Here is a 20,139-nt window from a genome sequence, read left to right as displayed (position 1 = left end):
ATGAAGTTAATAAATATCAATTTAATGATGGTCCTAATCCTTTAAATTATGATTATCCTTTATGAACAGTTCTCTGTGATCTGTGACTGACTGGCACGTTCGATACTACTATGATGGGCATTTTAGAAATATGTATAGATAGATAGATGGAAATTATTTTACAATGTAAGGTCAACTGTGGCCATGTATCTGAAAAAAAAATCAAGAATTTTACCAGATTACCCTTTTGAGATTATCATGAGGCAGTAAAGTGCATCTGTTTTATCTGACTATTTCTTGGTCTGATAGTTGGTAATTTTTCTCTCTTGTCAATGTCAGGAATGATGGTTTGGTTTGTAGCCAATTGCTTGGCAGCAATTGACTTGATTGTTTTTAATCACTGTAACTCTTGTTTAATATAAATACTCAATGAAACAAAAAAATGTCCAGCTCAGTTCCATGTGGAGAAGCAGGACAGTCTTCTGGTTAAAGAACAGAACTGGGAGTCAGGAGACCAAGTAGTTTGTCTTTCGTGTGCAGCAACTTCCTGGGTGATCTTGGGCAAGTTACTAAGGGCCAGATTTCAAAGGTATTTAGGCACCTAAAGAACCAGATCGACACTTAGTGGGATTTTCAAAATTGCATAAGAACCTAACTCCAATTGATTTCAATGGGTATTAGTTGCCCTGAGCAAGATTTTAAAAGTATTTAAACCGAACTCCCATTGATTTCAATTATTTTATAAACCTAGCCCCTGTGCAATTTTGAAAATCCCACTAGGCACCTCTCTGCATCTTTAGGTGCCTAAATATCTTTTAAAAATCTGGCCTTAATCGGTCTCTGCATCCATTTATCTGTATAATGGAGCTAGCAATATCTCCCTACCTCACAGGGGGCTGTGAAGATAACGAGCTTTGGGATTTTAAGATGGAAGGGGCAATAGAAGAGCAGTGTATTTATTATTGTTGTCATTTTAAAGTTTTTCATTTTATATTTCTAGAATCCCACTCCTTCAGATGCAAGAACAGGAGGAAAGAATCAATTGATGTCAAATCAATAACATCTCGAAGCAGCGATGGTAAGAAAATAGAAATCCAAAAAGAATACAGTTAGAAATATAGAAAGCAAGTGACCTGAGCAATCAAAATATGGAGTTAAACAGGACAGATGCACTGAACAGCAATAGCATTCTTCTGAGCTACTGATGGAGAGACACACAAGTGACCTTTGACATTTCTTCCAATGTTTTTGTTATCCATTTATGTTGAATTGTGAGGTACTTCCCAAAACAGCAGTAGACACTAACTTTGCAGTATGATGCATGATCATGTACAGCCTGCATGAAGGTGAGGCGTGGCTGTGCTGCAGCAGGGGAAGGAGGGTTCTGGAAGAATGCATGATGGAGTGCCCCCTTTGAAAGGATGCAGCTTGTGCTCCTCCTATGATTGATCAGCTTCACTGGCCAATGCGGGGGCGGGGGTGGGGGCCTGTACTGCTACTGGCTAAGACTCGCTCCTTATCCCATTTGTGGCTGGCTGCTGTGATGGGATGTGAGGATGGTGATGCTAGAGGCTTCTTTTGCCATTTCTGCTCATTTGCACACAGTCACAAGCAATCCTAGTTTGCAGAGATCTAAGAGCCTGGTTGTGGTCAGGCAGAGTCTGAGGGTTCAGGGTGTGAAACAAACAAAGGGAGAGTTGAAAGAAAAGCTAAACTGAATTAAGGCTATTTTAATTCTGAAGGAGAGTGTCCACACAGGGATTTAATGTGGTTTTAACTAATTCATTAAAATTTGCAGCTTCCGTTAACTCAGATTAATTTTCCTGAGTATTCCCATGTAGACAAGCCCCTAATAATAGGCACCAATATACCGTATATACTCGATCATAAGCCGGTTCATTTATAAGCCGACCCCCCAAGATGGATAAGTAAATATGGAAAATGTTTATGAACTGTTCATAAGCCGACCCTATAATTCAGGGGTTGGCAAACTTTGGCTCCCGGCCCATCAGGATAAGCCGCTGGCGGGCTTGTTTTTATCTCGAGCGTCTGCAGGCACGGAGGTAAACCTAAGTAAACGAAGTGTCCCGGCGCACCAGCTGCTTACCCTGATGGGCCGGGACAGCAACTGGTGGGGAAATGTTTTGGGGGGGGAGAAGCTGGGGGTCAGGGGAGTAACCCCTGTGACCACCCCCCACATGACCCCACCCCTAACCCAGGACCCCCACACTCTCCCCATCCCATCCCATCCCTTCCCACCTTATCTGGGGAAGGCCAGGGGAGGATGTCTTTGACCTGGCTGGAGCCACTGCGGTAGGCTGGGCAGCATGGACGCAGCCTGCTCTGGGAGGAGGGGCCAAGCGGCACGGCTGCACCCTGCCAGCCCCAGAGCTGCAGCTGCTTCGGAGGCTGGGGGGAGAGCAGCGTGGCCAGGAGAGAGACTCTGGCCCCGCCTCTTCCCTTCTGGCTCTGCTGACTGTGCTGCCTCTCCTTGCTCCCTCTGTTGGGGGGAGGGGCTGTGTCCCACCTCTCCCTCTCTATACCTGTTCATAAGGTGACCCCCTTCTCTGGTGCTTCCCTTTTTTACTAAAAAATTCAGCTTATGAATGAGTATGTTCAACTGAATCCGCTGCAGTGATGGTGCTATGACTGCTGATAGCTTCCTGCTGGACCCTCGTGTGCAGGGGATTAAGCAACTTCGAACCCTGGGCTAGCTAAGGGTATATTTTGTTAGGTCATTCCCAATGACAGTCTCTATGTGCCAGTGACTCATAGGGCTCTCTCATTTAAATGTGTTCTGTGTTATGTGCAGTGTCAGAATCTAAATCTGTATATTTTATGCAAATGCAGCGCCAAGCTTACAGAATCGTCGGTATTCATCGATGGCGAGAATCCACTCAATGACAATAGAAGCACCCATCACAAAGGTAAAAAAATGTATCACTGACTGCTACTGTATGCCATAAACTCAGGGTTTGGTACTATCTTTGCAGAAAAATATGTGGGTGTATTTATAACAAAGGGATTGTAGAAATTGTGTCTCTCAATTTTATTTACTTTGTTACAAACATCCTCTTTGGGGGGTCTCCTTCTAAATCATAGCCATGGGATAGAATATCTGTGTGGCCCCTGTTTTCTCTTCCTTTTATATTGAGAGCCATTTAGAAAATCATAGCTTTGTCTCCACAATCACAATGTTTGAGTTCTGGCCTGGATTCTTTATCTGGAGACCTGTATAGTCCCATAGTTTATTGGGTCTCAGTAGTCTGGTGGCATTGCCACCCATTAGCCTGTCTATAAAATACCTTGGGCCCAGACACACAACTTCTAATAAGGATGCCTAGGCTAGGCATTCACACCTCTCTTCACTCAGGCTCCTGGTCCCCTTAGTTCCTCAGTAGGTTTCTCTTCACCTATCTGCTGTTTAAAGCAGCAAAACAATAGAATGTAAGGGGAGGGAATTCAAATTCAGAAAATCTAGAGTCTGATTGTTTATATAATATACTTAGTATTTGGGGTGACCATAGGACCGCTACAAAGTGTGAAATAACGAAGTATACTGAATGCTGTCACTGTAAATGTTGTGGGGATTAAGTTTTTGTAATAATATGAAGGGAACAATCTGGTTTTACTCTTCCCTCCCACCCCCTCAGGTTATTAACATTATCAATACTGCCCAGGAGAACAGCCCCGTCACGGTAGCAGAGGCTTTGGACAGAGTTTTGGAAATCTTACGGACAACAGAACTTTACTCCCCTCAGCTAGGTACCAAAGATGAAGATCCTCACACAAGCGATCTTGTTGGAGGTCTGATGACTGTGAGTAGGAAAAGAAAATTTAAACACACATCAGCTAACTAATCTGACATCATGGGTATCTTTCTTCCACCACCGGGGCAAGGGAATCCCTGCTTCCATCTGACTGACTGAGGATTCATCAGCTATAGTGCCTTTACCTTCGGGGGAACAGGGCCTACAATTCAGCTTTACCTACTTGCCTTGCATTTAGGCCATACCAGTGAAGTTGACCTGAGAGGCACCAGTAAGCATGAAGATTGTTACTATTGCTGTTTTTCAGTCAGTTGGCTTGGAAACACTGCTACTCTTAAGTGAATAACTCTTTAGTTCCATTGGAAACTACATATATTGATCACCTAATCGGTAGTATCCCAAGTTCCTGAAAATTTTTAAGAACGAGTTACCCAATCACTGCACTGCAATTAAACTGAAGAATTATTATACACCTGACACAGTTAATGACTACACAAGAGTTATAAAACTGAACTTTGACCTGCTAAGGAGCCCTTGTTTCAATCCTTTGATCATGCCCAGACTGCCCTATACACCAAACCTGCACTGGATTTTCATAGTGGAATATCTCAAACCCTCTTCCTACAAATGCTGGTCTGGAGCCCCAGAATGGGTCGCTTGTGGAAATAGCATAACTGAAATGCAAAACAAGTGAAATTTGTGAATTTCAATTTTAAAAAAATCATGCAACCATCAGTGAAAAGGGGATGAGAGGAGGCCATTACATTGTTGACCAAAGAATACCCTTCTAGAAACCTCCTACCAGTGGTATTCAATAGTCTGAGTGTCCCTGCTTTTAAACCTGTGTCATTAAAAAGGAAATCTTGCAGTAGCAGTTACCACTTTTATCAAACTTTTCAACTCCAAGAAAGTGGAGTTGGAGCTTCTAAGTCCCTTGGTAGTTACTTCTACCTCTATATTGGAAGACTGAAAACAAGCATGCTGCTTGAGGCACTCACCAAAACATGACCAATATTTTGGGTACTCAGGGCTAGTTCCTAGGGGGAAACGGTGTAAAGCATTCTTTATACTTGATAATGGTTTCCTACAACTTATAGAATCTTTATTTCAGGATGGCTTGAGAAGACTGTCAGGAAATGAGTATGTATTTTCTAAGAGTAAGTTTCCATGTTAAACTTTTTTTGCCTGTGTTTTGTTTCATTGGCTGCAAACATTGATTTAGAATTCCAAGCTAGTTTTCAGTTTGATTATTGTCTTTGGAAGTGGTTTTCCCAGTAATCTGAGAGCAAGTGTTAGAATGTCTCTAGTCTGGAACTGAAGCAGCTTCAAGTAATCAACATCATGTATCTGAGAAATGTAGAAACCAGACTGGAAAATAATTAAAAAGAAAAATATTAATTAACTTTTTATGGTCATATTTGTTTATCATTTGATTTGTTTGCTCTTCTTGATTTATGTCTAAACTTGTATAAAAACTACAGTACTTGAAGTTATTTCTAAACTTGGTGTCTTCAGAAGGAATTAATTTTTAATAAGGATCCTGCAAATGAAATAAAAAAGTTGTAAAAATCCATAATTAATTTATTCCCAAATTCTCTTTTGACAGACATGAACCAAAGCCATAGTCACCTTTCAGTGCCAATTACCGTCAACGATGTACCACCTTGTATCGCACAGCTACTTGATAATGAAGAAAGCTGGGACTTTAATATTTTTGAACTGGAGGCTGTTACAAATAAAAGGTACAGAAAGCCGCCACATACATACCCATAAATGAAGCTGTCAAGTGAGCTATGTCACAAAGGAACCCTGTGCGTTTCACTATGTATTTTGCCATAGGTCTTTCAGAGAGACCCTCCCTTGTTTGTGTTGTCACTGTACTACTTTGCAAACAGGTCAATATGCTGTTTTCAGAAATCAAGTACAGCTGGCCAGAAAACGTCCGTGTCCATGCTAAGGGTACAGACACCTCACCCTGTCAGTCTCATCTTCATCTCAACACCCACAGGCCTACAGGATTCTTTCCTCATCAATTGATCTTGTCCCCTACCTACTCCAATTCCCTCTCCAAATAGACATTCTGTTCGGAATACTCTGCTGCCTTTACCTTCTAGATGCCCCCACAGAATCCTTTTTTACCAACACTTCCAGAAAGGATTTTGAGGTGTATTTTGTATCTGAAGGCTGCTCATGGTGCTGCAGGAAACAGCAAACCCCCATTAGAGGAGACTCTGGGACAGGACTACATTGGGGGTTTAAAAAAATAGGTGGAGGGGAGCGAATGGTACTGGGCCCAATAGATTAATAGATTTTAAAGCCAGAGAGGACTATTTGATCATCTAGTCTGTATAACACAGACCATGCAGTTTTACCCAGCTAGCCCTCTATTGAGTCGAATAATTTGTGCTTCACTAAAGGATGCCTTCCAGAAAGGCATGTTGTATTAACTTTGATGGACTAAATGGGCCCAGAAAGTACAACAATAAACAGTTAAACATAGCTCAGGGTTTCAAGGGCAGAGCCTCGGCCTGCTTAGTCCCATGTGAAAACACACCATTAAACAGCTTTTTAATCTTTCATTACAGAAAAAGAAGGAAAAAACTGTTAAAGCATTTCAAATGTAAATTATTATGCAGGTCTTTCATTTTAACATATCCCTGATTCCCATTCCCTGAGCTGTACGGAGTTTTTAGAAGGAAACACATCCCCCATCTGACAGTGTCTTAGGTGGTGGTAAAGATGGTAAAAACTGTCCTTTTTTGGGAGAAAAGGAGAAAGTTAGTGAAGATGAGCTCCTGTTGCTGTTGAAGTCTGATCCTGTTTCCTAGAAGATAAAACAAGACAAATACACACAAGAGGGAAAAGAACAGCACAGGAAGAAAATGTAGCTTCTATCTCTGGTGCTGACTGTCACTTGCAGCATTGCTGCTGGAGAAACAGTCAAAGCACATGGTCTCATTAGCCCCGTGATGACCTGGCAAGCTGGTAGTGGTGGTGGGCTGGTTAGAACATTGCTTTTAGCTGCCTCTCTGGTCACAGGCTTACAGCAATGCTGCAAAATATACAGTCTTAGCCAGCTAGTTCAGACTCTCTTATTAAGCAGAAGGCAAAAGGAGAGGGATAGGAAAGAGAAGAAAAAAGGTGCGGAAGGAAAAGGACACAGTGTGGGAGGGGGCAGGAATCAGTCTCACACCCCAAATGGTGTTCAGGATCTAGCCACTGGGTAGTTAGATCCTGAACAGCATGTCCCTAGCTCCTTCTTTCTGGCTGATCAGGTCACTTCTCAAGATCAGGATGACAAAGGCCCTATGGTGTCACAGTGGGTCTCAGGAGATAGTGAGGGTGCCAACTATGATGGTTGAGCTCCTTCCTTCCTGTATTTCTGCCTCCCAGACAGCCAGCTACTTTTATTTTAAGGACCCCAAAAGGAAGTGATGATGGGTGAAATAGCCCTTGTCCACCAGTTCAGCCTGATTTTCAACACCAAGTTTGGTCCATTGGTTTCTGGTCCCACACTTCTCTTGTTCATGAGACTTAATTCAGCACAGTCCTTGAGTTATATCAGTAGGCCTCTTTGTTTGGATTAATTCAGAGTGTCTCCTTTTCATTCCTTTTCCCATCAACGTTTGTTGTTAAACTATTGTGACATTCTATAAAATGTTATCCACATTCCCACAGTTAGGCTTATGCTTTGGGTAGGAAGGTCAGGCCCCAGTTATTACAATAGGCATCCAGTCTTGATTTGAAGACCTCAAGAGATGAAGAATCCACCACTTCCCTTGGTAGTTTGTTCCAGTGGTTAATCACCCTCACAGTTAACAGTGTGTGCCTTATTTCTAATTTGTGTTTGCCAGGCTTTAACATCTCATAATTGGTTTCTGCTATGCCTTTATCCACTAGATTAAAGAGCCTTATAGTTGGTCCTGCATCAATACAGTAATTCAGAAGCTGAGCAGTGTATGGGGCTTCCGTGCTCCTCTCCCCAAAAGTGGTCCTGTCCTCCCAAAGCAGGCACAATTTATGCATTGGATATCTCATCAGTGTGGTCCATCATCTCTATAGGGAAGGAGTGGCTTTAGGCTCCATGCTATTCAGATCAGTGTTGATAAACAGTATTGCCAACCTCAGGCATTTAAAAACCATGAGTCAGATCCCCCAAAATAATGAGATTTAAAAAAAAAAATAGCAGGGTTCTTTTTATTTGCCCCTGGGTTATGAGCTGTTAGGATACACTTGGGTCATGTTTTCAAGTTTCTTCTCAAAGACCATAAGGATTAGACTTTTTTTTTTTTTTTTAATGAAAGCTGAGATTGTCACATAATCAGAGGACACCAGGGGCTGGGGTTTTAAGAAAAACACCGTGAGACTCCCAATAAAATCACAAGAGTTGACAACACTGTTTGCTCTGTGATGCTTTTCATAGCAGATTAAATTAAGTCTGAAAGAGTGACCGAATGGGTAGTAAACTAACTGCTGGTTGACCAGAGCCTTAAAGAATCATCATCATCATGTGATAAACTAAATGGTCTCTATTTACACTTGTTTTAAAAAAATGGGAAGGTGCCCAACAGGAGACATGATGCACAATAGAAATTGTTAATTTGTTTGCATGCACGTGTATGTTTTTTCTACTTTGCTACATTTCCATGATTCTTGTCTCCTTACTTGTTTTCCAGGCCATTAGTTTATTTGGGTTTAAAAGTTTTTGCCCGGTTTGGGGTCTGTGAATTTTTAAACTGTTCAGAAGCAACACTACGAGCCTGGTTCCAGGTGATTGAAGCCAACTACCACTCCACCAACTCGTACCACAACTCCACACATGCAGCAGATGTTTTACATGCTACTGCATTCTTTCTCGGAAAGGAGAGAGTTAAGGTATAACTTCCATTGTGAATTCTTTACTTTGACCCGTGAATAAACACACTTTAGGACTAATCTGTTAATGAACAAATAATCTGATGTGTCCATGACAGCCTCGTGTTACAATAACATTTGTTACTTGACAGTCACACAGTAGAGCTGGGCATCTTTGCAACCAGTAGATAATGCTCCTAGCTTCCCATGTCTGCTCTAGCCTTTGAACCTGCAGTCTTTGCTGACACAAGTAATTTCTCTGAAGTCCATAGGACTATTAATGTGAATAAGGAAATTAAACAAATAGGCGTTGCAGGATCACACCCTTCATTAGCAACAGCTGTAATCTCTTCAAAATTTTGCTGGGGAGGGTGACAAGAGATATATGCGAAGATATACGCGATAAACCTAGGTTCACACAAAGAGAATACTGATCAGGAGTGGTAATGGCATTATTTTTTTCTCCAGGGTTATTTTAGGAAATTTAATGCTATAAGGCTTCTAGTGTGAATGACCTTGTCAATCCCTTGCTTCTAGAAACATTTCTTTATTCACAGAAATGTAGCTGAAGCACTTATCAAACAATCTGTGTTTACCCTTTGAAAAATGGCATCTTCAGCCATTTTTCTAGCAAAAGGAAAAAGTTAGTATTTGGTTATCTGGTTTCCTTACCCCAAAATATATTGTAGTCATATGGTCAAAATCAACTGAAAGACAGATGCAGAAATTAAATTTTTTAATGGGATTGCTACATCTCAGTTTACTTAAGTCAATGGCAGAAATATGATATTTAATTCTTCGATGGAAATTGTAGAACATGAGTATATTGGTCTGTGCACGATGCTTTGCAAAACACAAAATAGAAATCCTGCCACAAGGTGCTTACCGTCGCAGACAGACATGCTACATGGCACACCAGCTCCAACAGAAGAAGGTGCAGAGAGATCGCTGGGATGAAGACCCAATAGAAAAGCTGCATGGAAGAAGTGGTTTTGAGATGGGGAGAGGGTACTCTTGGCACTCAGTGAGTGGGAAGCTCACGCATGGAGAGAAGGCCTCTGTTCTGAAGAGCTTACATTTGAATTCCGATATTTACCTAGTGATATTCTAAAGCTTTTATTGTGATTACTTACTACGTGATGAATAATGGTAGTTTTACTCTTTCTTGCAGGGAAACCTCGACCATTTAGATGAGGTGGCTGCATTAATAGCTGCCACGATTCATGATGTGGATCACCCAGGACGGACCAACTCTTTCCTGTGCAATGCAGGAAGTGAATTAGCTGTACTTTATAATGACACTGCTGTATTGGAAAGTCACCATACAGCACTGGCGTTCCAGCTCACAGCTAAAGACAACAAATGCAACATTTTCAAGAATATTGATAGGTTAGCTTGCTGTGTTTATTTTATTCCTTTTGTGTAACTGAAGATGCCACTTTCGTTTAATATAGAAAATTTGCAGAAAAGCCTTGATCACTTCTAGAACTATACAATAGACAATTTAAAAAAAAAAATCTTTCTTCCCCATGTCAGCATTCCAAATGATATGTTTGGAAATGTAAAGATGTTTCATATTTTGTGGAATATGGTATTACTTAAAAAACCAACAGACTAGAACTCCAAGTTAATAGGAGGGGTTGTGGAAATATATTGTTACTATCCCTGGAATACTGAATTCTGTGTATTGATTACTCTGGAATATGTATGGAATGAACCTAACTTTCATTAGTTAAAAAGATTTCTATGAGTGCCCTGGTGACTTCCTGTTCCTGCTTATTTCAGACAGATCCTTTACCACATCCCTTTTGAGGGTATGGCATCTTATGAATGATTTGTAATTTTATTGATTTAGTTTTAAGTTATGTAAAATGTCAATAGGCCACTAAAACCCCTGCTAACACGAATGCAACTACAGTCTCTGTTCTGAGGCCTGATCTACACTGGGAGGGGAGGGATCAATCTAAGTTATGCAACTTCAGCTACGTGAATAAGATCTACTCACCGTGGTGTCTTCACTGCGTTGACTGCTGACACTCCCCCATCGACTCTGCCTATGCCTCTCTCCCTGGTGGAGTACCAGAGTCGACAGGAGAGCGTTCGGGGGTCTATTTATCACGTCTAGGCTGATCCAGCGGGTAGTATAGACATACCCAGAGTTGCTTTCCAGTTAGTCCATTTTATGTTTGATTTCTGTCTCAAAATGCTTTTTGTGAATGTTGTGAGATCAGGAGAAAGACAGTTAACTCTGGCAATGGCCCGCATGAGTAAATTTCATTTTTCTCTTTCAGGAACCATTATCGGACATTGCGCCAGGCTATTATTGACATGGTTTTGGCAACAGAGATGACAAAGCACTTTGAGCATGTGAACAAGTTTGTGAACAGCATCAACAAGCCTATGGCAGCTGAGGAAACCAACTCAAATGTAAGATAAGTCAGCTTGCTGTTTTGAAGGACTTTGATCTATTTAAGTATCAAGCAAACATTTAAATGTTGTTTTCATTGACATATTTATATGCACTGTGGCAATGCCCAAATGCCACAATCAACATCATGACACTATGGTGCTAGATGCAGTACAAACACAGGAAAACATAGTGCCAGGCCCTGTCCCAAAGAGCTTAAATCATCTGATCTTGTAGGCCATACTTTCATAGAAGATTAGGGTTGGAAGAGGCCTCAGGAGGTCATCAGGTTCAACCTCCTGCTCAAAGCAGGACCAACCCCAACTAAATCATCCCAGCCAGGGCTTTGTCAAGCCGGGCCTTAAAAACCTCTAAGGATGGAGATTTCACCACCTCCCTAGGTAACCCATTCCAGTGCTTCACCACCCTCCTAGTGAAATAGTTTTTCCTAATATCCAACCTAGACCTCCCCCACTGCAACTTGAGACCATTGCTCCTTGTTTGGTAATCTGCCACCACTGAGAACAGCCTAGCTCCATCCTTTTTGGAACTCCCCTTCAGGTAGTTGAAGGCTGCTATCAAATCCCCCCTCACTCTTCTCTTCTGCAGACTAAACAAGCCCAGTTCCCTCAGCCTTTCCTTATAAGTCATGTGCCCCAGCCTCCTAATCATTTTTGTTGCCCTCCACTGGACTCTCTCCAATTTGTCCACATCCTTTCTGTAGTGGGGGGACTCAAAACTGGACGCAATACTCCAGATGTGGCCTCACCAGTGCCGAATAGAGGGGAATAATCACTTCCCTCAATCTGCTGGCAATGCTCCTACTAATGCAGCCCAATATGCCATTAGCCTTCTTGACAACTGTTGACTCATATCCAACTTCCAACATATCCATATGTGCATGCAAAATTCTACATGCTGAGCAGAATCAGCATTTGTGTGTAGTTACCCAGGTCAGTTTGTGTCCTAAATGTGGATTTTTACATGCATTAATAAAGGCATCTTCAGACTTTACATGTGCAATTAGAAAAGCTTTTGACAATTTGGCCTTAACTATTTTAAAATGAAACCCGTTTCTGGAACCTTTAAGAAAGATTGAATAATTCTCACTTTTTCTTCTTATCATTCTGTTTTATCATTCTGCCAGAGCCCGCACCCCAACCTCCCTCCTTTTAATCATTCTGTCTTTGTTCCCCACTTTGGTGCTCCTAATGGTCACCGCGTGCTCCTTAAGCAGCTGCTGTCAGTTTCTTGACAACATCTCTTGGGATCAGTCTTATGCTCTGTGCTTTTTGACTGAGTGCTCCAGGTCTGGTGCCTCTTATCCCTGTTTGTCTCTCCTCAAAGTCAAATGTTTGGTTTGTGTCCCAATAATTAACTGCCACAAAGTTCCTCAAAACAGTCTTAGCCACTAAAAAAAATCTACTTAAGCCCCTGCTTAAAGAAAATAAGTGTATTAGGATTTTCTCAACTTTTCTATCAAATCAAAGGTAAATGACACAAAAAATACATACCTAGGTCTAAGACTCCCCTCACCTTACCTAGGTAAACACCAAATGCTCAGGAAATAAATGCTCACATCTTTAGGCTTCTGTGCTTCAAACAAGCTCATATCAAGATTTTCTGTGTTCACATACAGGTATGTGAATTTACTTCTGGTATTAAGTGGCCCCTTTGTCTGCCGGTTATATTCTTTATACCCTTTGAAGGGGCAGTTGTGAGAATGCATTAACACTTTCGTTATGAGGTCATGGGATTTTGGACAGTGATTTAATCTCTCTCTCTCTCCCCTGAAAACGTGGTATTTTCCAAGTTTATTAAACTTTGTCTCTTTTGTTCAGAGAGGCAGTTGTCCTTCTCTGGTCTCTTCTTATTAATTTCAAAGTTCCTTTACTCTTGCAAATAAAATTACCACCAGCCTTTCCCACACACAGTGGCTTTCTCCCCAGGAAGGCATGGTCAGATACATGTAGAAAGATCTAGTTTAATTGTTAGACAATAGGCAAATCTCTCTTTCAGAGTCTTAAAAATCCCCAGCTGCTCAGTAACATGAGTAGATAGCAGATATGACTTTTCCATAGATAGTATCCCATCTGCAGTAAAGACCCTTCCCTAACTGCAGGAGTGTAGCTGACAGAACTGGGGGAGAGGTTTGTGGACCAACATTTTATTGCTGTTTACCACTAATCCTTCCCACTGTACTTTGCCATGTTTATAGGAAGAACAGAAGCCCTTTGTATCTGTAAACTCAAGAGGAGAGAGGAGATTACACCTAACCTAGTGTTTCCGGAAGGATAGCATCCACCACTATACCTAGGCTGTTATGATAACCGTAATCCTTACACTCTTACCTGTATCTGGCTATTTCATATCTTTAAACAAGGAACATCTGCTTCCTCCATTGTTTCATGGAGGTGTGGTGAATAGCTGGAATGGATTTTTTTCAGTTGAGGAATGTCATTTTGTAGTAGAATTTGTATGACTGAATGCAATTTGACAAATTAAGACCATTCTTACATTTCACGTTTAGGAATAAACCTCTTTGCTTGCCATCTTCAGAGTTGCTGCATAGATTGCTAGGCATGGTACGCTGGGGCGTGGGCTTTGGCCAGCTTCCCACTTGTAGAAACATGAAAGAAGTTGCACAGCCTGCATAGCTTCCTTAGAGATGAACCATAGTTCTGAATGCAAATCCTGAGGCTGTAGCTCTCTGCGCTGGCTATTCATTATTTAAGCTGGAATCATTCTGAAGTCTTTCAGGAGTAGATCCATTTTCATATATTTTTCTTCCCATTTTTAAAGCTTTAATGTTTTCCAAAAATTGAGTGCCTCGTGAATTTGGGTGCACAAGTCCCACTGAATGTCATTGTGCTCCTGAATCCCTGAAGTGTTTTTGAAAGTCTCACATTCCTGTACTAAAGGGATTTAGCACTTACTGATGTGCCACTAAATGTTTTTCATACATTCTTCTTCAATCAGCATTTTTAAGCTATAAAAAGCATTTCCTCTGATTGATTGACTCTCCTTTATTTTACCAGTTTATAGCAGAGACTATTGTAAAATATACAAAGACTTGGGGAGTAATAAAACTGCAACACAGAAAAGAGTGATATTATAGGCTTTTTTCCCCATAGCAATAGTTTGTTGTAGGTATTGTTAATGGTGCCTCTTCCTATTTTTGATCTTTAACAAATTAGAAGGAAGCATTAATTTGGCAGCTCTTTGTTGGGAAACCTATGCTGAATAAAATTAACTGTTAAATATTGAGAGAAGAGTCATGTGCCAATTGGTAACAGTCACTGCAAAATATTTCCTCATAAACCACACAGACATTAATTTCAGCACTAGTGATAAAAAGTATTTATCTTCAATTTTTGACTGAGTTGAATGTAGTGGGAGAAGGGAGGACATAATTACACAAATATATTACTTTTGTGAGCAGCATTAATACCATGGAGCGCTCAGTTTTATTGCTCAATAAGGAGCCAATCCACAATAACATGCCTGTGCTCAGAGGCGGATTAGGGGTTTGTGGGGCCCTGGGCCAGAGCAAGCAGGGGGCTCCTCTCCACCCCTTCCGCCTGCAGTCCCCCTCCGGCGGTCCTGCTGGGGAAATGGGGTTGGGCACAGAGGCTTGCCCTGCTCCACCCCTTCCCGCTCTCCCTCCTCCTCCTCCGCCCCTCTCCCCCAGCCAGGGGCTTCCCCCACTCCCCAGCAGGAGTGGCAGGCAGGTGGAGCAGGGCAAGCCCGTGACCTGTCCGTGACTTTTTACTAAAAATATCCATGATAAAATGGAGCGCTGCTGGCCCACACCACCTGTTGGGGCTCAGAGCTCCATGGTCCCTGCATGGCTCGGAGCTGCAAGGCCCCAATGCCCCCCAGTGGCTGGGAGCCAGGCAGAGGGGGACCCCACAGCTCCCAGTCACTGCAGGCTGAAGTCTCAGAGGTCTCTGGAAGTCATGGATTCCATGACTTCTGTGGGCTCCATGACTAAATCATAGCCTTAACTATGCATGTTATCTATCACTTAAATCAGCCTCTGTACCAGATGACTGGCAGATAGCTAATGTGATGCTGAGGTTGTTCTTTTTTTAAGTCGCCAGAGGCGATCCTGGCAATTACAGGCCAATAAGCCTAACTTCAGTACCAGGACAATTGGTTGACACTATAATAAAGGACAGAATTATCATACAAACTGAGTAACATGATATGTTGGTGAAAAGTCAATACAGCTTTTGTAAAGTGAAATCATACCCACCCGTCTGTTAGAATTCTTTGAGGAGGTTAACAACCATGGACAAGGGTGATCCAACGGATAGTGTATTTGGACTTTCAGAAAGCCTCACCAAAGGCTCTTAAGCAAAATAAGCAGTCATGCAACAAGAGGGAAGGTCCTCTCATGGATAAGTTACTGGTTAAAAGACTGGAAACAAAGGGTAGGAATAAATGGTCGGTTTTCACAGTGGAGAGAGGTAAATAGCAGGGTTCCCCAAGGATCTGTACTGGGACCTGTGCTGTTCAATATACTCGGAAATTATCTGGAAAAGGGGGTAAACAGTGAGATATCAAAGTCTGCAGATGATACAAAATTACTCAAAATAGTTAAGTCCAAAGCAGACTGTGAAGATTTACAAGGGGATTTTACAAAACTGGGTGACTGGGCAAAGAAAATGGCAGATAACATTCAATGTTAATAGATGTAAAGTAATGCACCTTTACTCCCAACTATATGTACAAAACGATGGGCCTAAATTAGCTATTACCACTCAAGAAAGAGATCTTGGAGTCATTGTGGCTAGTCCTCTGAAAACATCTTGAAGGATAGGTAATGAGGCAGAAAATATCATAATGCCACACTATAAATCCATGGTACACCCACACGTTGAATATTGCATGCAGTTCTGATCGCCTCATCTCAAAAAAGACCATTAGAATTGTTAAAAGTACAGAGAAGGGCAACAAAAATGATTAGGGGTATGGAACAGCTTCCATATGAAGAGAAATTAAAAAGACTGGGACTGTTCAGCTTGGAAAAGAGACTCTTGAGGGGGGATATGATAGAGGTCTATAAAATCATGACTGGTTTGGAGACAGTGACTAAGGAAGTGTTATTTACCCCTTCACATAACACAAGAACCAAGGACCACCCAATGAAATTAATAGGCAGCAGTTTTAAAACAAACATAAGGAAATATTTCAACACACAGTCAACCTGTGGATCTTGTTTGCAGGGATGTTGTGAAGGCCAAAAGTATATCTGGTGTGACAGACCCAGACCAATGGGGTACAGGAGTCTGGTAGAGGGCAAATATACTAGTCACTGAATGAATAGTTTTCTGTTCCCTAAGTGACCAGAGCAGGGGCTGCACTAGAGTAATCAGGAACCTGCTAGAACCATTTAAGGCAGGCAGGCTAATTAGGACACCTGGAGCCAATTAAGAAGAAGCTGCTAGAATCAATTAAGGCAGGTTAATCAGGGCACCTGGGTTTTAAAAGGAGCTCACTTCAGTTTGTGGTGCGAGTGTGAGGAGCTGGGAGCAAGAGGCGCAAGGAGCTGAGAGAGTGTTGCTGCAGGACTGAGGAGCACAAGTGTTATCAGACACCAGGAGGAAAGTCCTGTGGTGAGAATAAGGAAGGTGTTTGGAGGAGGCCATTGGGAAGTAGCCCAGGGAGTTGTAGCTGTCATGCAGCTGTTACAGGAGGCACTATAGACAGCTGCAGTCCACAGGGCCCTGGACTGGAACCCAGAGTAGAGGGCGGGCCCGGGTTCCCCCCAAACCTCCCAATTGACCTGGACTGTGGGTTCTTCCAGAGGGAAGGTCTCTGGGCTGTTCCCCAACCCACATGGTGAATCTCTGAGGCAAGAAAATCCGCCAATAAGCGCAGGACCCACCAAGATAGAGGAGGAACTTTGTCACACTGGTGTCAGGGGTGGGATCTTGGGGTGCACAGCACGGCAGAAGAAAGAGGGTGATTTAAAAAGAGGGTTTATTTTTTTTCACCACAATGGATGACGTAGTGCGGGCACTGATACAAGCTACGGCAGCCCAGCAGGAGGCTACCCATGTCCAGGCAGCCGCCCAACAGGAAGCAGTGCAGCTGCAGCAAGAGACTAGTTGCCTGCTGATGGACCAGGCTGCTCAAGACCGAGCTATGTTGCGGGAACTGGTAAACCAGGTAAAGTCCCTTACAGAGCTGAATCGTGGCCATGATGGGACGCAGCTCATATGCGCCAGTCATTGGCTGCAGACAATGACACGGGAGGATGATGTAGAGGCATACCTTCTGGCCTTTGAAAGGACAGCCCTACGAGAGGCCTGGCCTCGAGATCAGTGGTCTGGCAACCTTGCCCCATTCCTGTGTGGGGAGGCCCAGAAGGCCTACCATGATCTGCCTGAAGAGGCTGCGGCAGACTACCCCCAGCTGAAAGCAGAGATCCTGGCCAGATCTGGCGTAACGACAGCAGTGCGGGCCCAGCAGTATCACGGTTGGAGGTACCAGGAAGACAAAACCCCGTGGTCCCAATTGTATGACCTCATCCATCTCGCACAAAAGTGGTTGCAAACAGAGTCCCAGAGTCCGGAAGAGACACTAGCGGTTCTGGTCATCAACCGATACATGAGGGGACAACCACCAGACCTGGGTAAGCCAGAACAAACCCTCCACCTATGACGAGGTTGTCGCCCTGGTAGAGAGGCCAAGGACAGCAAGGGAGCTGACCCAACCGGGTTAAACTAGCAGCACCAAGCCCTAAAGTTCAGGTGACTGGGCCACCAGGAGGGCTCAGGTGGAAAAAGAGAGAGACTGAAGGCCCATCAGAGGCCACAAAGAGTCGGAGCACTGAGAGAGAAGAGGATCGTGATGTTAGACTGCCCAAACCAAGAGACTGGGGAACGCCTAGGGCTCCATACAGATGTTATGCCTGCGGGGAATGGGGACACATAGCTGCACAGTGTCCCAATGCTGAGGAGCCTATGCAGTGTAACCTGGGGAACTGGGCAGATTCATGCTCCCTAATCCACCTTGTGCAGGTCTCACTAACCCCACATATGTATACCAGACCAGTGAAACTAAATGGGGTAGGGACCACGGCACTGGTTGATTCGGGGAGTGCTATCACGCTTATCTCAGGGAAGCTTGTGAAGCGTAGTCAGCTGCTGCAGGCTAAACGTACGGGGATAACATGTGTCCATGGGACAGTTAGTTACTACCCCACCATCCCAGTAAAAATCAAGATCCAAGGGAATACTACTGAGGTAGCAGCAGGTGTAGTCCCTAAATTCCCATACCTGGTGCTCATAGGGAGGGACTTCCCAGGGTTTGGAAACTTACTCCCAGTAGGGGGATTGGAGAAAGATGGGGACCCTAAAATTGATGAGGCATCCACAGCAGACTGTCAACCCCCAATCTTCTCTGAAATATCCCCAGATTTGTTCTCCACTCCCAGACAGGGTAGAAAGACAAAAAGGGAAAGAAGGGCAACTAAGGCCTTGGGAACCCGAATACTGACCCAAAGCCAGAGGGTCGCTCTCGTAGGTAGGTGGATCTGCGCAGCTGAAAAGGAGGCCACGCAGGAGGGAGAAGCACCTGCGTCTGACCCCCCCACTCTAATGCTTCTGAACCAGTAGAGGCAACAGAGACTGGGCCCCTAGATCTTGGGCAGATTAGCCCCGGGAGAGGAAATTTTGGACGGGATCAGGCAGAAGACCCAAGGTATGACAAAATTAGGAAGGAGGTGACTGAAATAGATGGGGTTCCCGTGGAAGGGAAAACCCAGGGACCAGGACCCTACTTCATAATGAAGAAGGATCTCTTATATCAGGTTGCAGCAGTACAGGGGCAGAAGGTACAGCAGATCCTAGTACCTCAAAAACACCAGAATGCTGTATTAAGTCTTGCTCATAGTCATCTTTTTGGGGGGCATTTGGGGGTAGAGAAGACCCTGGCACGAGTCCTATGACGGTTCTTCTGGCCTGGAGTACATGAAGAAGTGCGGAGGTACTGTGCCTCCTGCCCAGAGTGTCAGCTGCACAGTCCCCGTCCCCACTTGAGGGCACCTTTAGTACCCCTTCCCATCATAGAGGTCCCCTTCGAGCGAATAGCCATGGACCTAGTGGAGAAGATGGCTCGGGGCCACCAATATATACTTGTTGTTTTGGACTATGCTACTCGCTACCCAGAAGCCGTCCCCCTGCGGAACATGGCCTCTAAAACTATAGCCAAAGAGCTGGTGGGGATCTTTGCCCGAATGGGGCTACTGAAGGAGATATTAACCGACCAAGGAACCCCATTTATGTCGAAGCTAATGAAAGACCTCTGTGCGCTGCTCCATATACATACCCTGAGAACTTCGGTCTACCATCCGCAAACTGATGGGTTGGTAGAAAGGTTTAACCGAACCCTCAAGGCTATGATAAGGAAGGTGGTAAGTCGGGATGGGAAGGATTGGGACACCCTACTACCCTACCTTATGTTCGCTATCCGGGAGGTACCTCAGGCCTCAACTGGGGTTTCCCCCTTCGAGTTATTATACGGGCGTCACCCCCGTGGCATACTAGATATCACCAAAGAGATCTGGGAAGAGGAACCCAATGAGGGGAGAAATATAATAGAGCATGTAATGCAGATGCGAGACCGGATCGCCTGGGTTACCCCTATTGTACGGGAACATTTGGAGAAGGCACAGGAGGCCCAGCGAACCCATTACAATCACCAGGCAAAAGTGCGCCAGTTCCAACCAGGGGATCGGGTTATGGTGTTGGTACCCACGGCAGAAAGCAAGCTTCTGGCCCAATGGCAGGGGCCCTATGAGGTGGTTGAACCCGTGGGGGAAGTAACCTACAAGGTGCGGCAGCCAGGACGTGGAAAACAAGAACAGATTTATCACGTTAACCTTCTGAAACCCTGGCATGCAAGAGGCATGCACAACGGTCCAAAAAGACCTAACCCAGGAAAACAAGCCTTCCAAACAGGTGAGAGTGTCTCCTGATTTAACACCAGACCAGAAGAATGAGGAGTCCGAGATGATCTTCCGGAACCAAGATGTGTTCTCGACAAAACCGGGTCAAACAACTGAGACATATCACCTCATCGTCACGAACGCTGGGGCCAGAGTAACAATGAGGCCCT

The 20,139-nt window shown here is 43.8% G+C and overlaps 1 protein-coding gene across 3 annotated transcripts in view; it reads left to right on the top strand.

The window, feature by feature from the left end:
• Window positions 1–20,139, top strand: part of PDE8B (phosphodiesterase 8B) — a 153,705-nt gene that overhangs the window by 125,411 nt on the left and 8,155 nt on the right. For all 3 annotated transcript variants that reach the window (XM_005288297.4, XM_065550073.1, XM_065550074.1), the window contains exons 12-19: window positions 980–1,057; window positions 2,830–2,906; window positions 3,633–3,797; window positions 4,861–4,906; window positions 5,356–5,491; window positions 8,426–8,624; window positions 9,775–9,992; window positions 10,895–11,030. In XM_005288297.4, the coding sequence (XP_005288354.3) occupies window positions 980–1,057; window positions 2,830–2,906; window positions 3,633–3,797; window positions 4,861–4,906; window positions 5,356–5,491; window positions 8,426–8,624; window positions 9,775–9,992; window positions 10,895–11,030 (1,055 nt within the window). The remainder of the gene's footprint in view (window positions 1–979; window positions 1,058–2,829; window positions 2,907–3,632; window positions 3,798–4,860; window positions 4,907–5,355; window positions 5,492–8,425; window positions 8,625–9,774; window positions 9,993–10,894; window positions 11,031–20,139) is intronic.

This window comes from Chrysemys picta, chromosome 6 (genome assembly GCF_011386835.1).
Source record: "Chrysemys picta bellii isolate R12L10 chromosome 6, ASM1138683v2, whole genome shotgun sequence".
NCBI classification, from domain to species: domain Eukaryota; kingdom Metazoa; phylum Chordata; order Testudines; family Emydidae; genus Chrysemys; species Chrysemys picta.
Note: the sequence above shows the minus strand (reverse complement) of the source record. Positions and strands in the feature narration are given on the sequence as shown.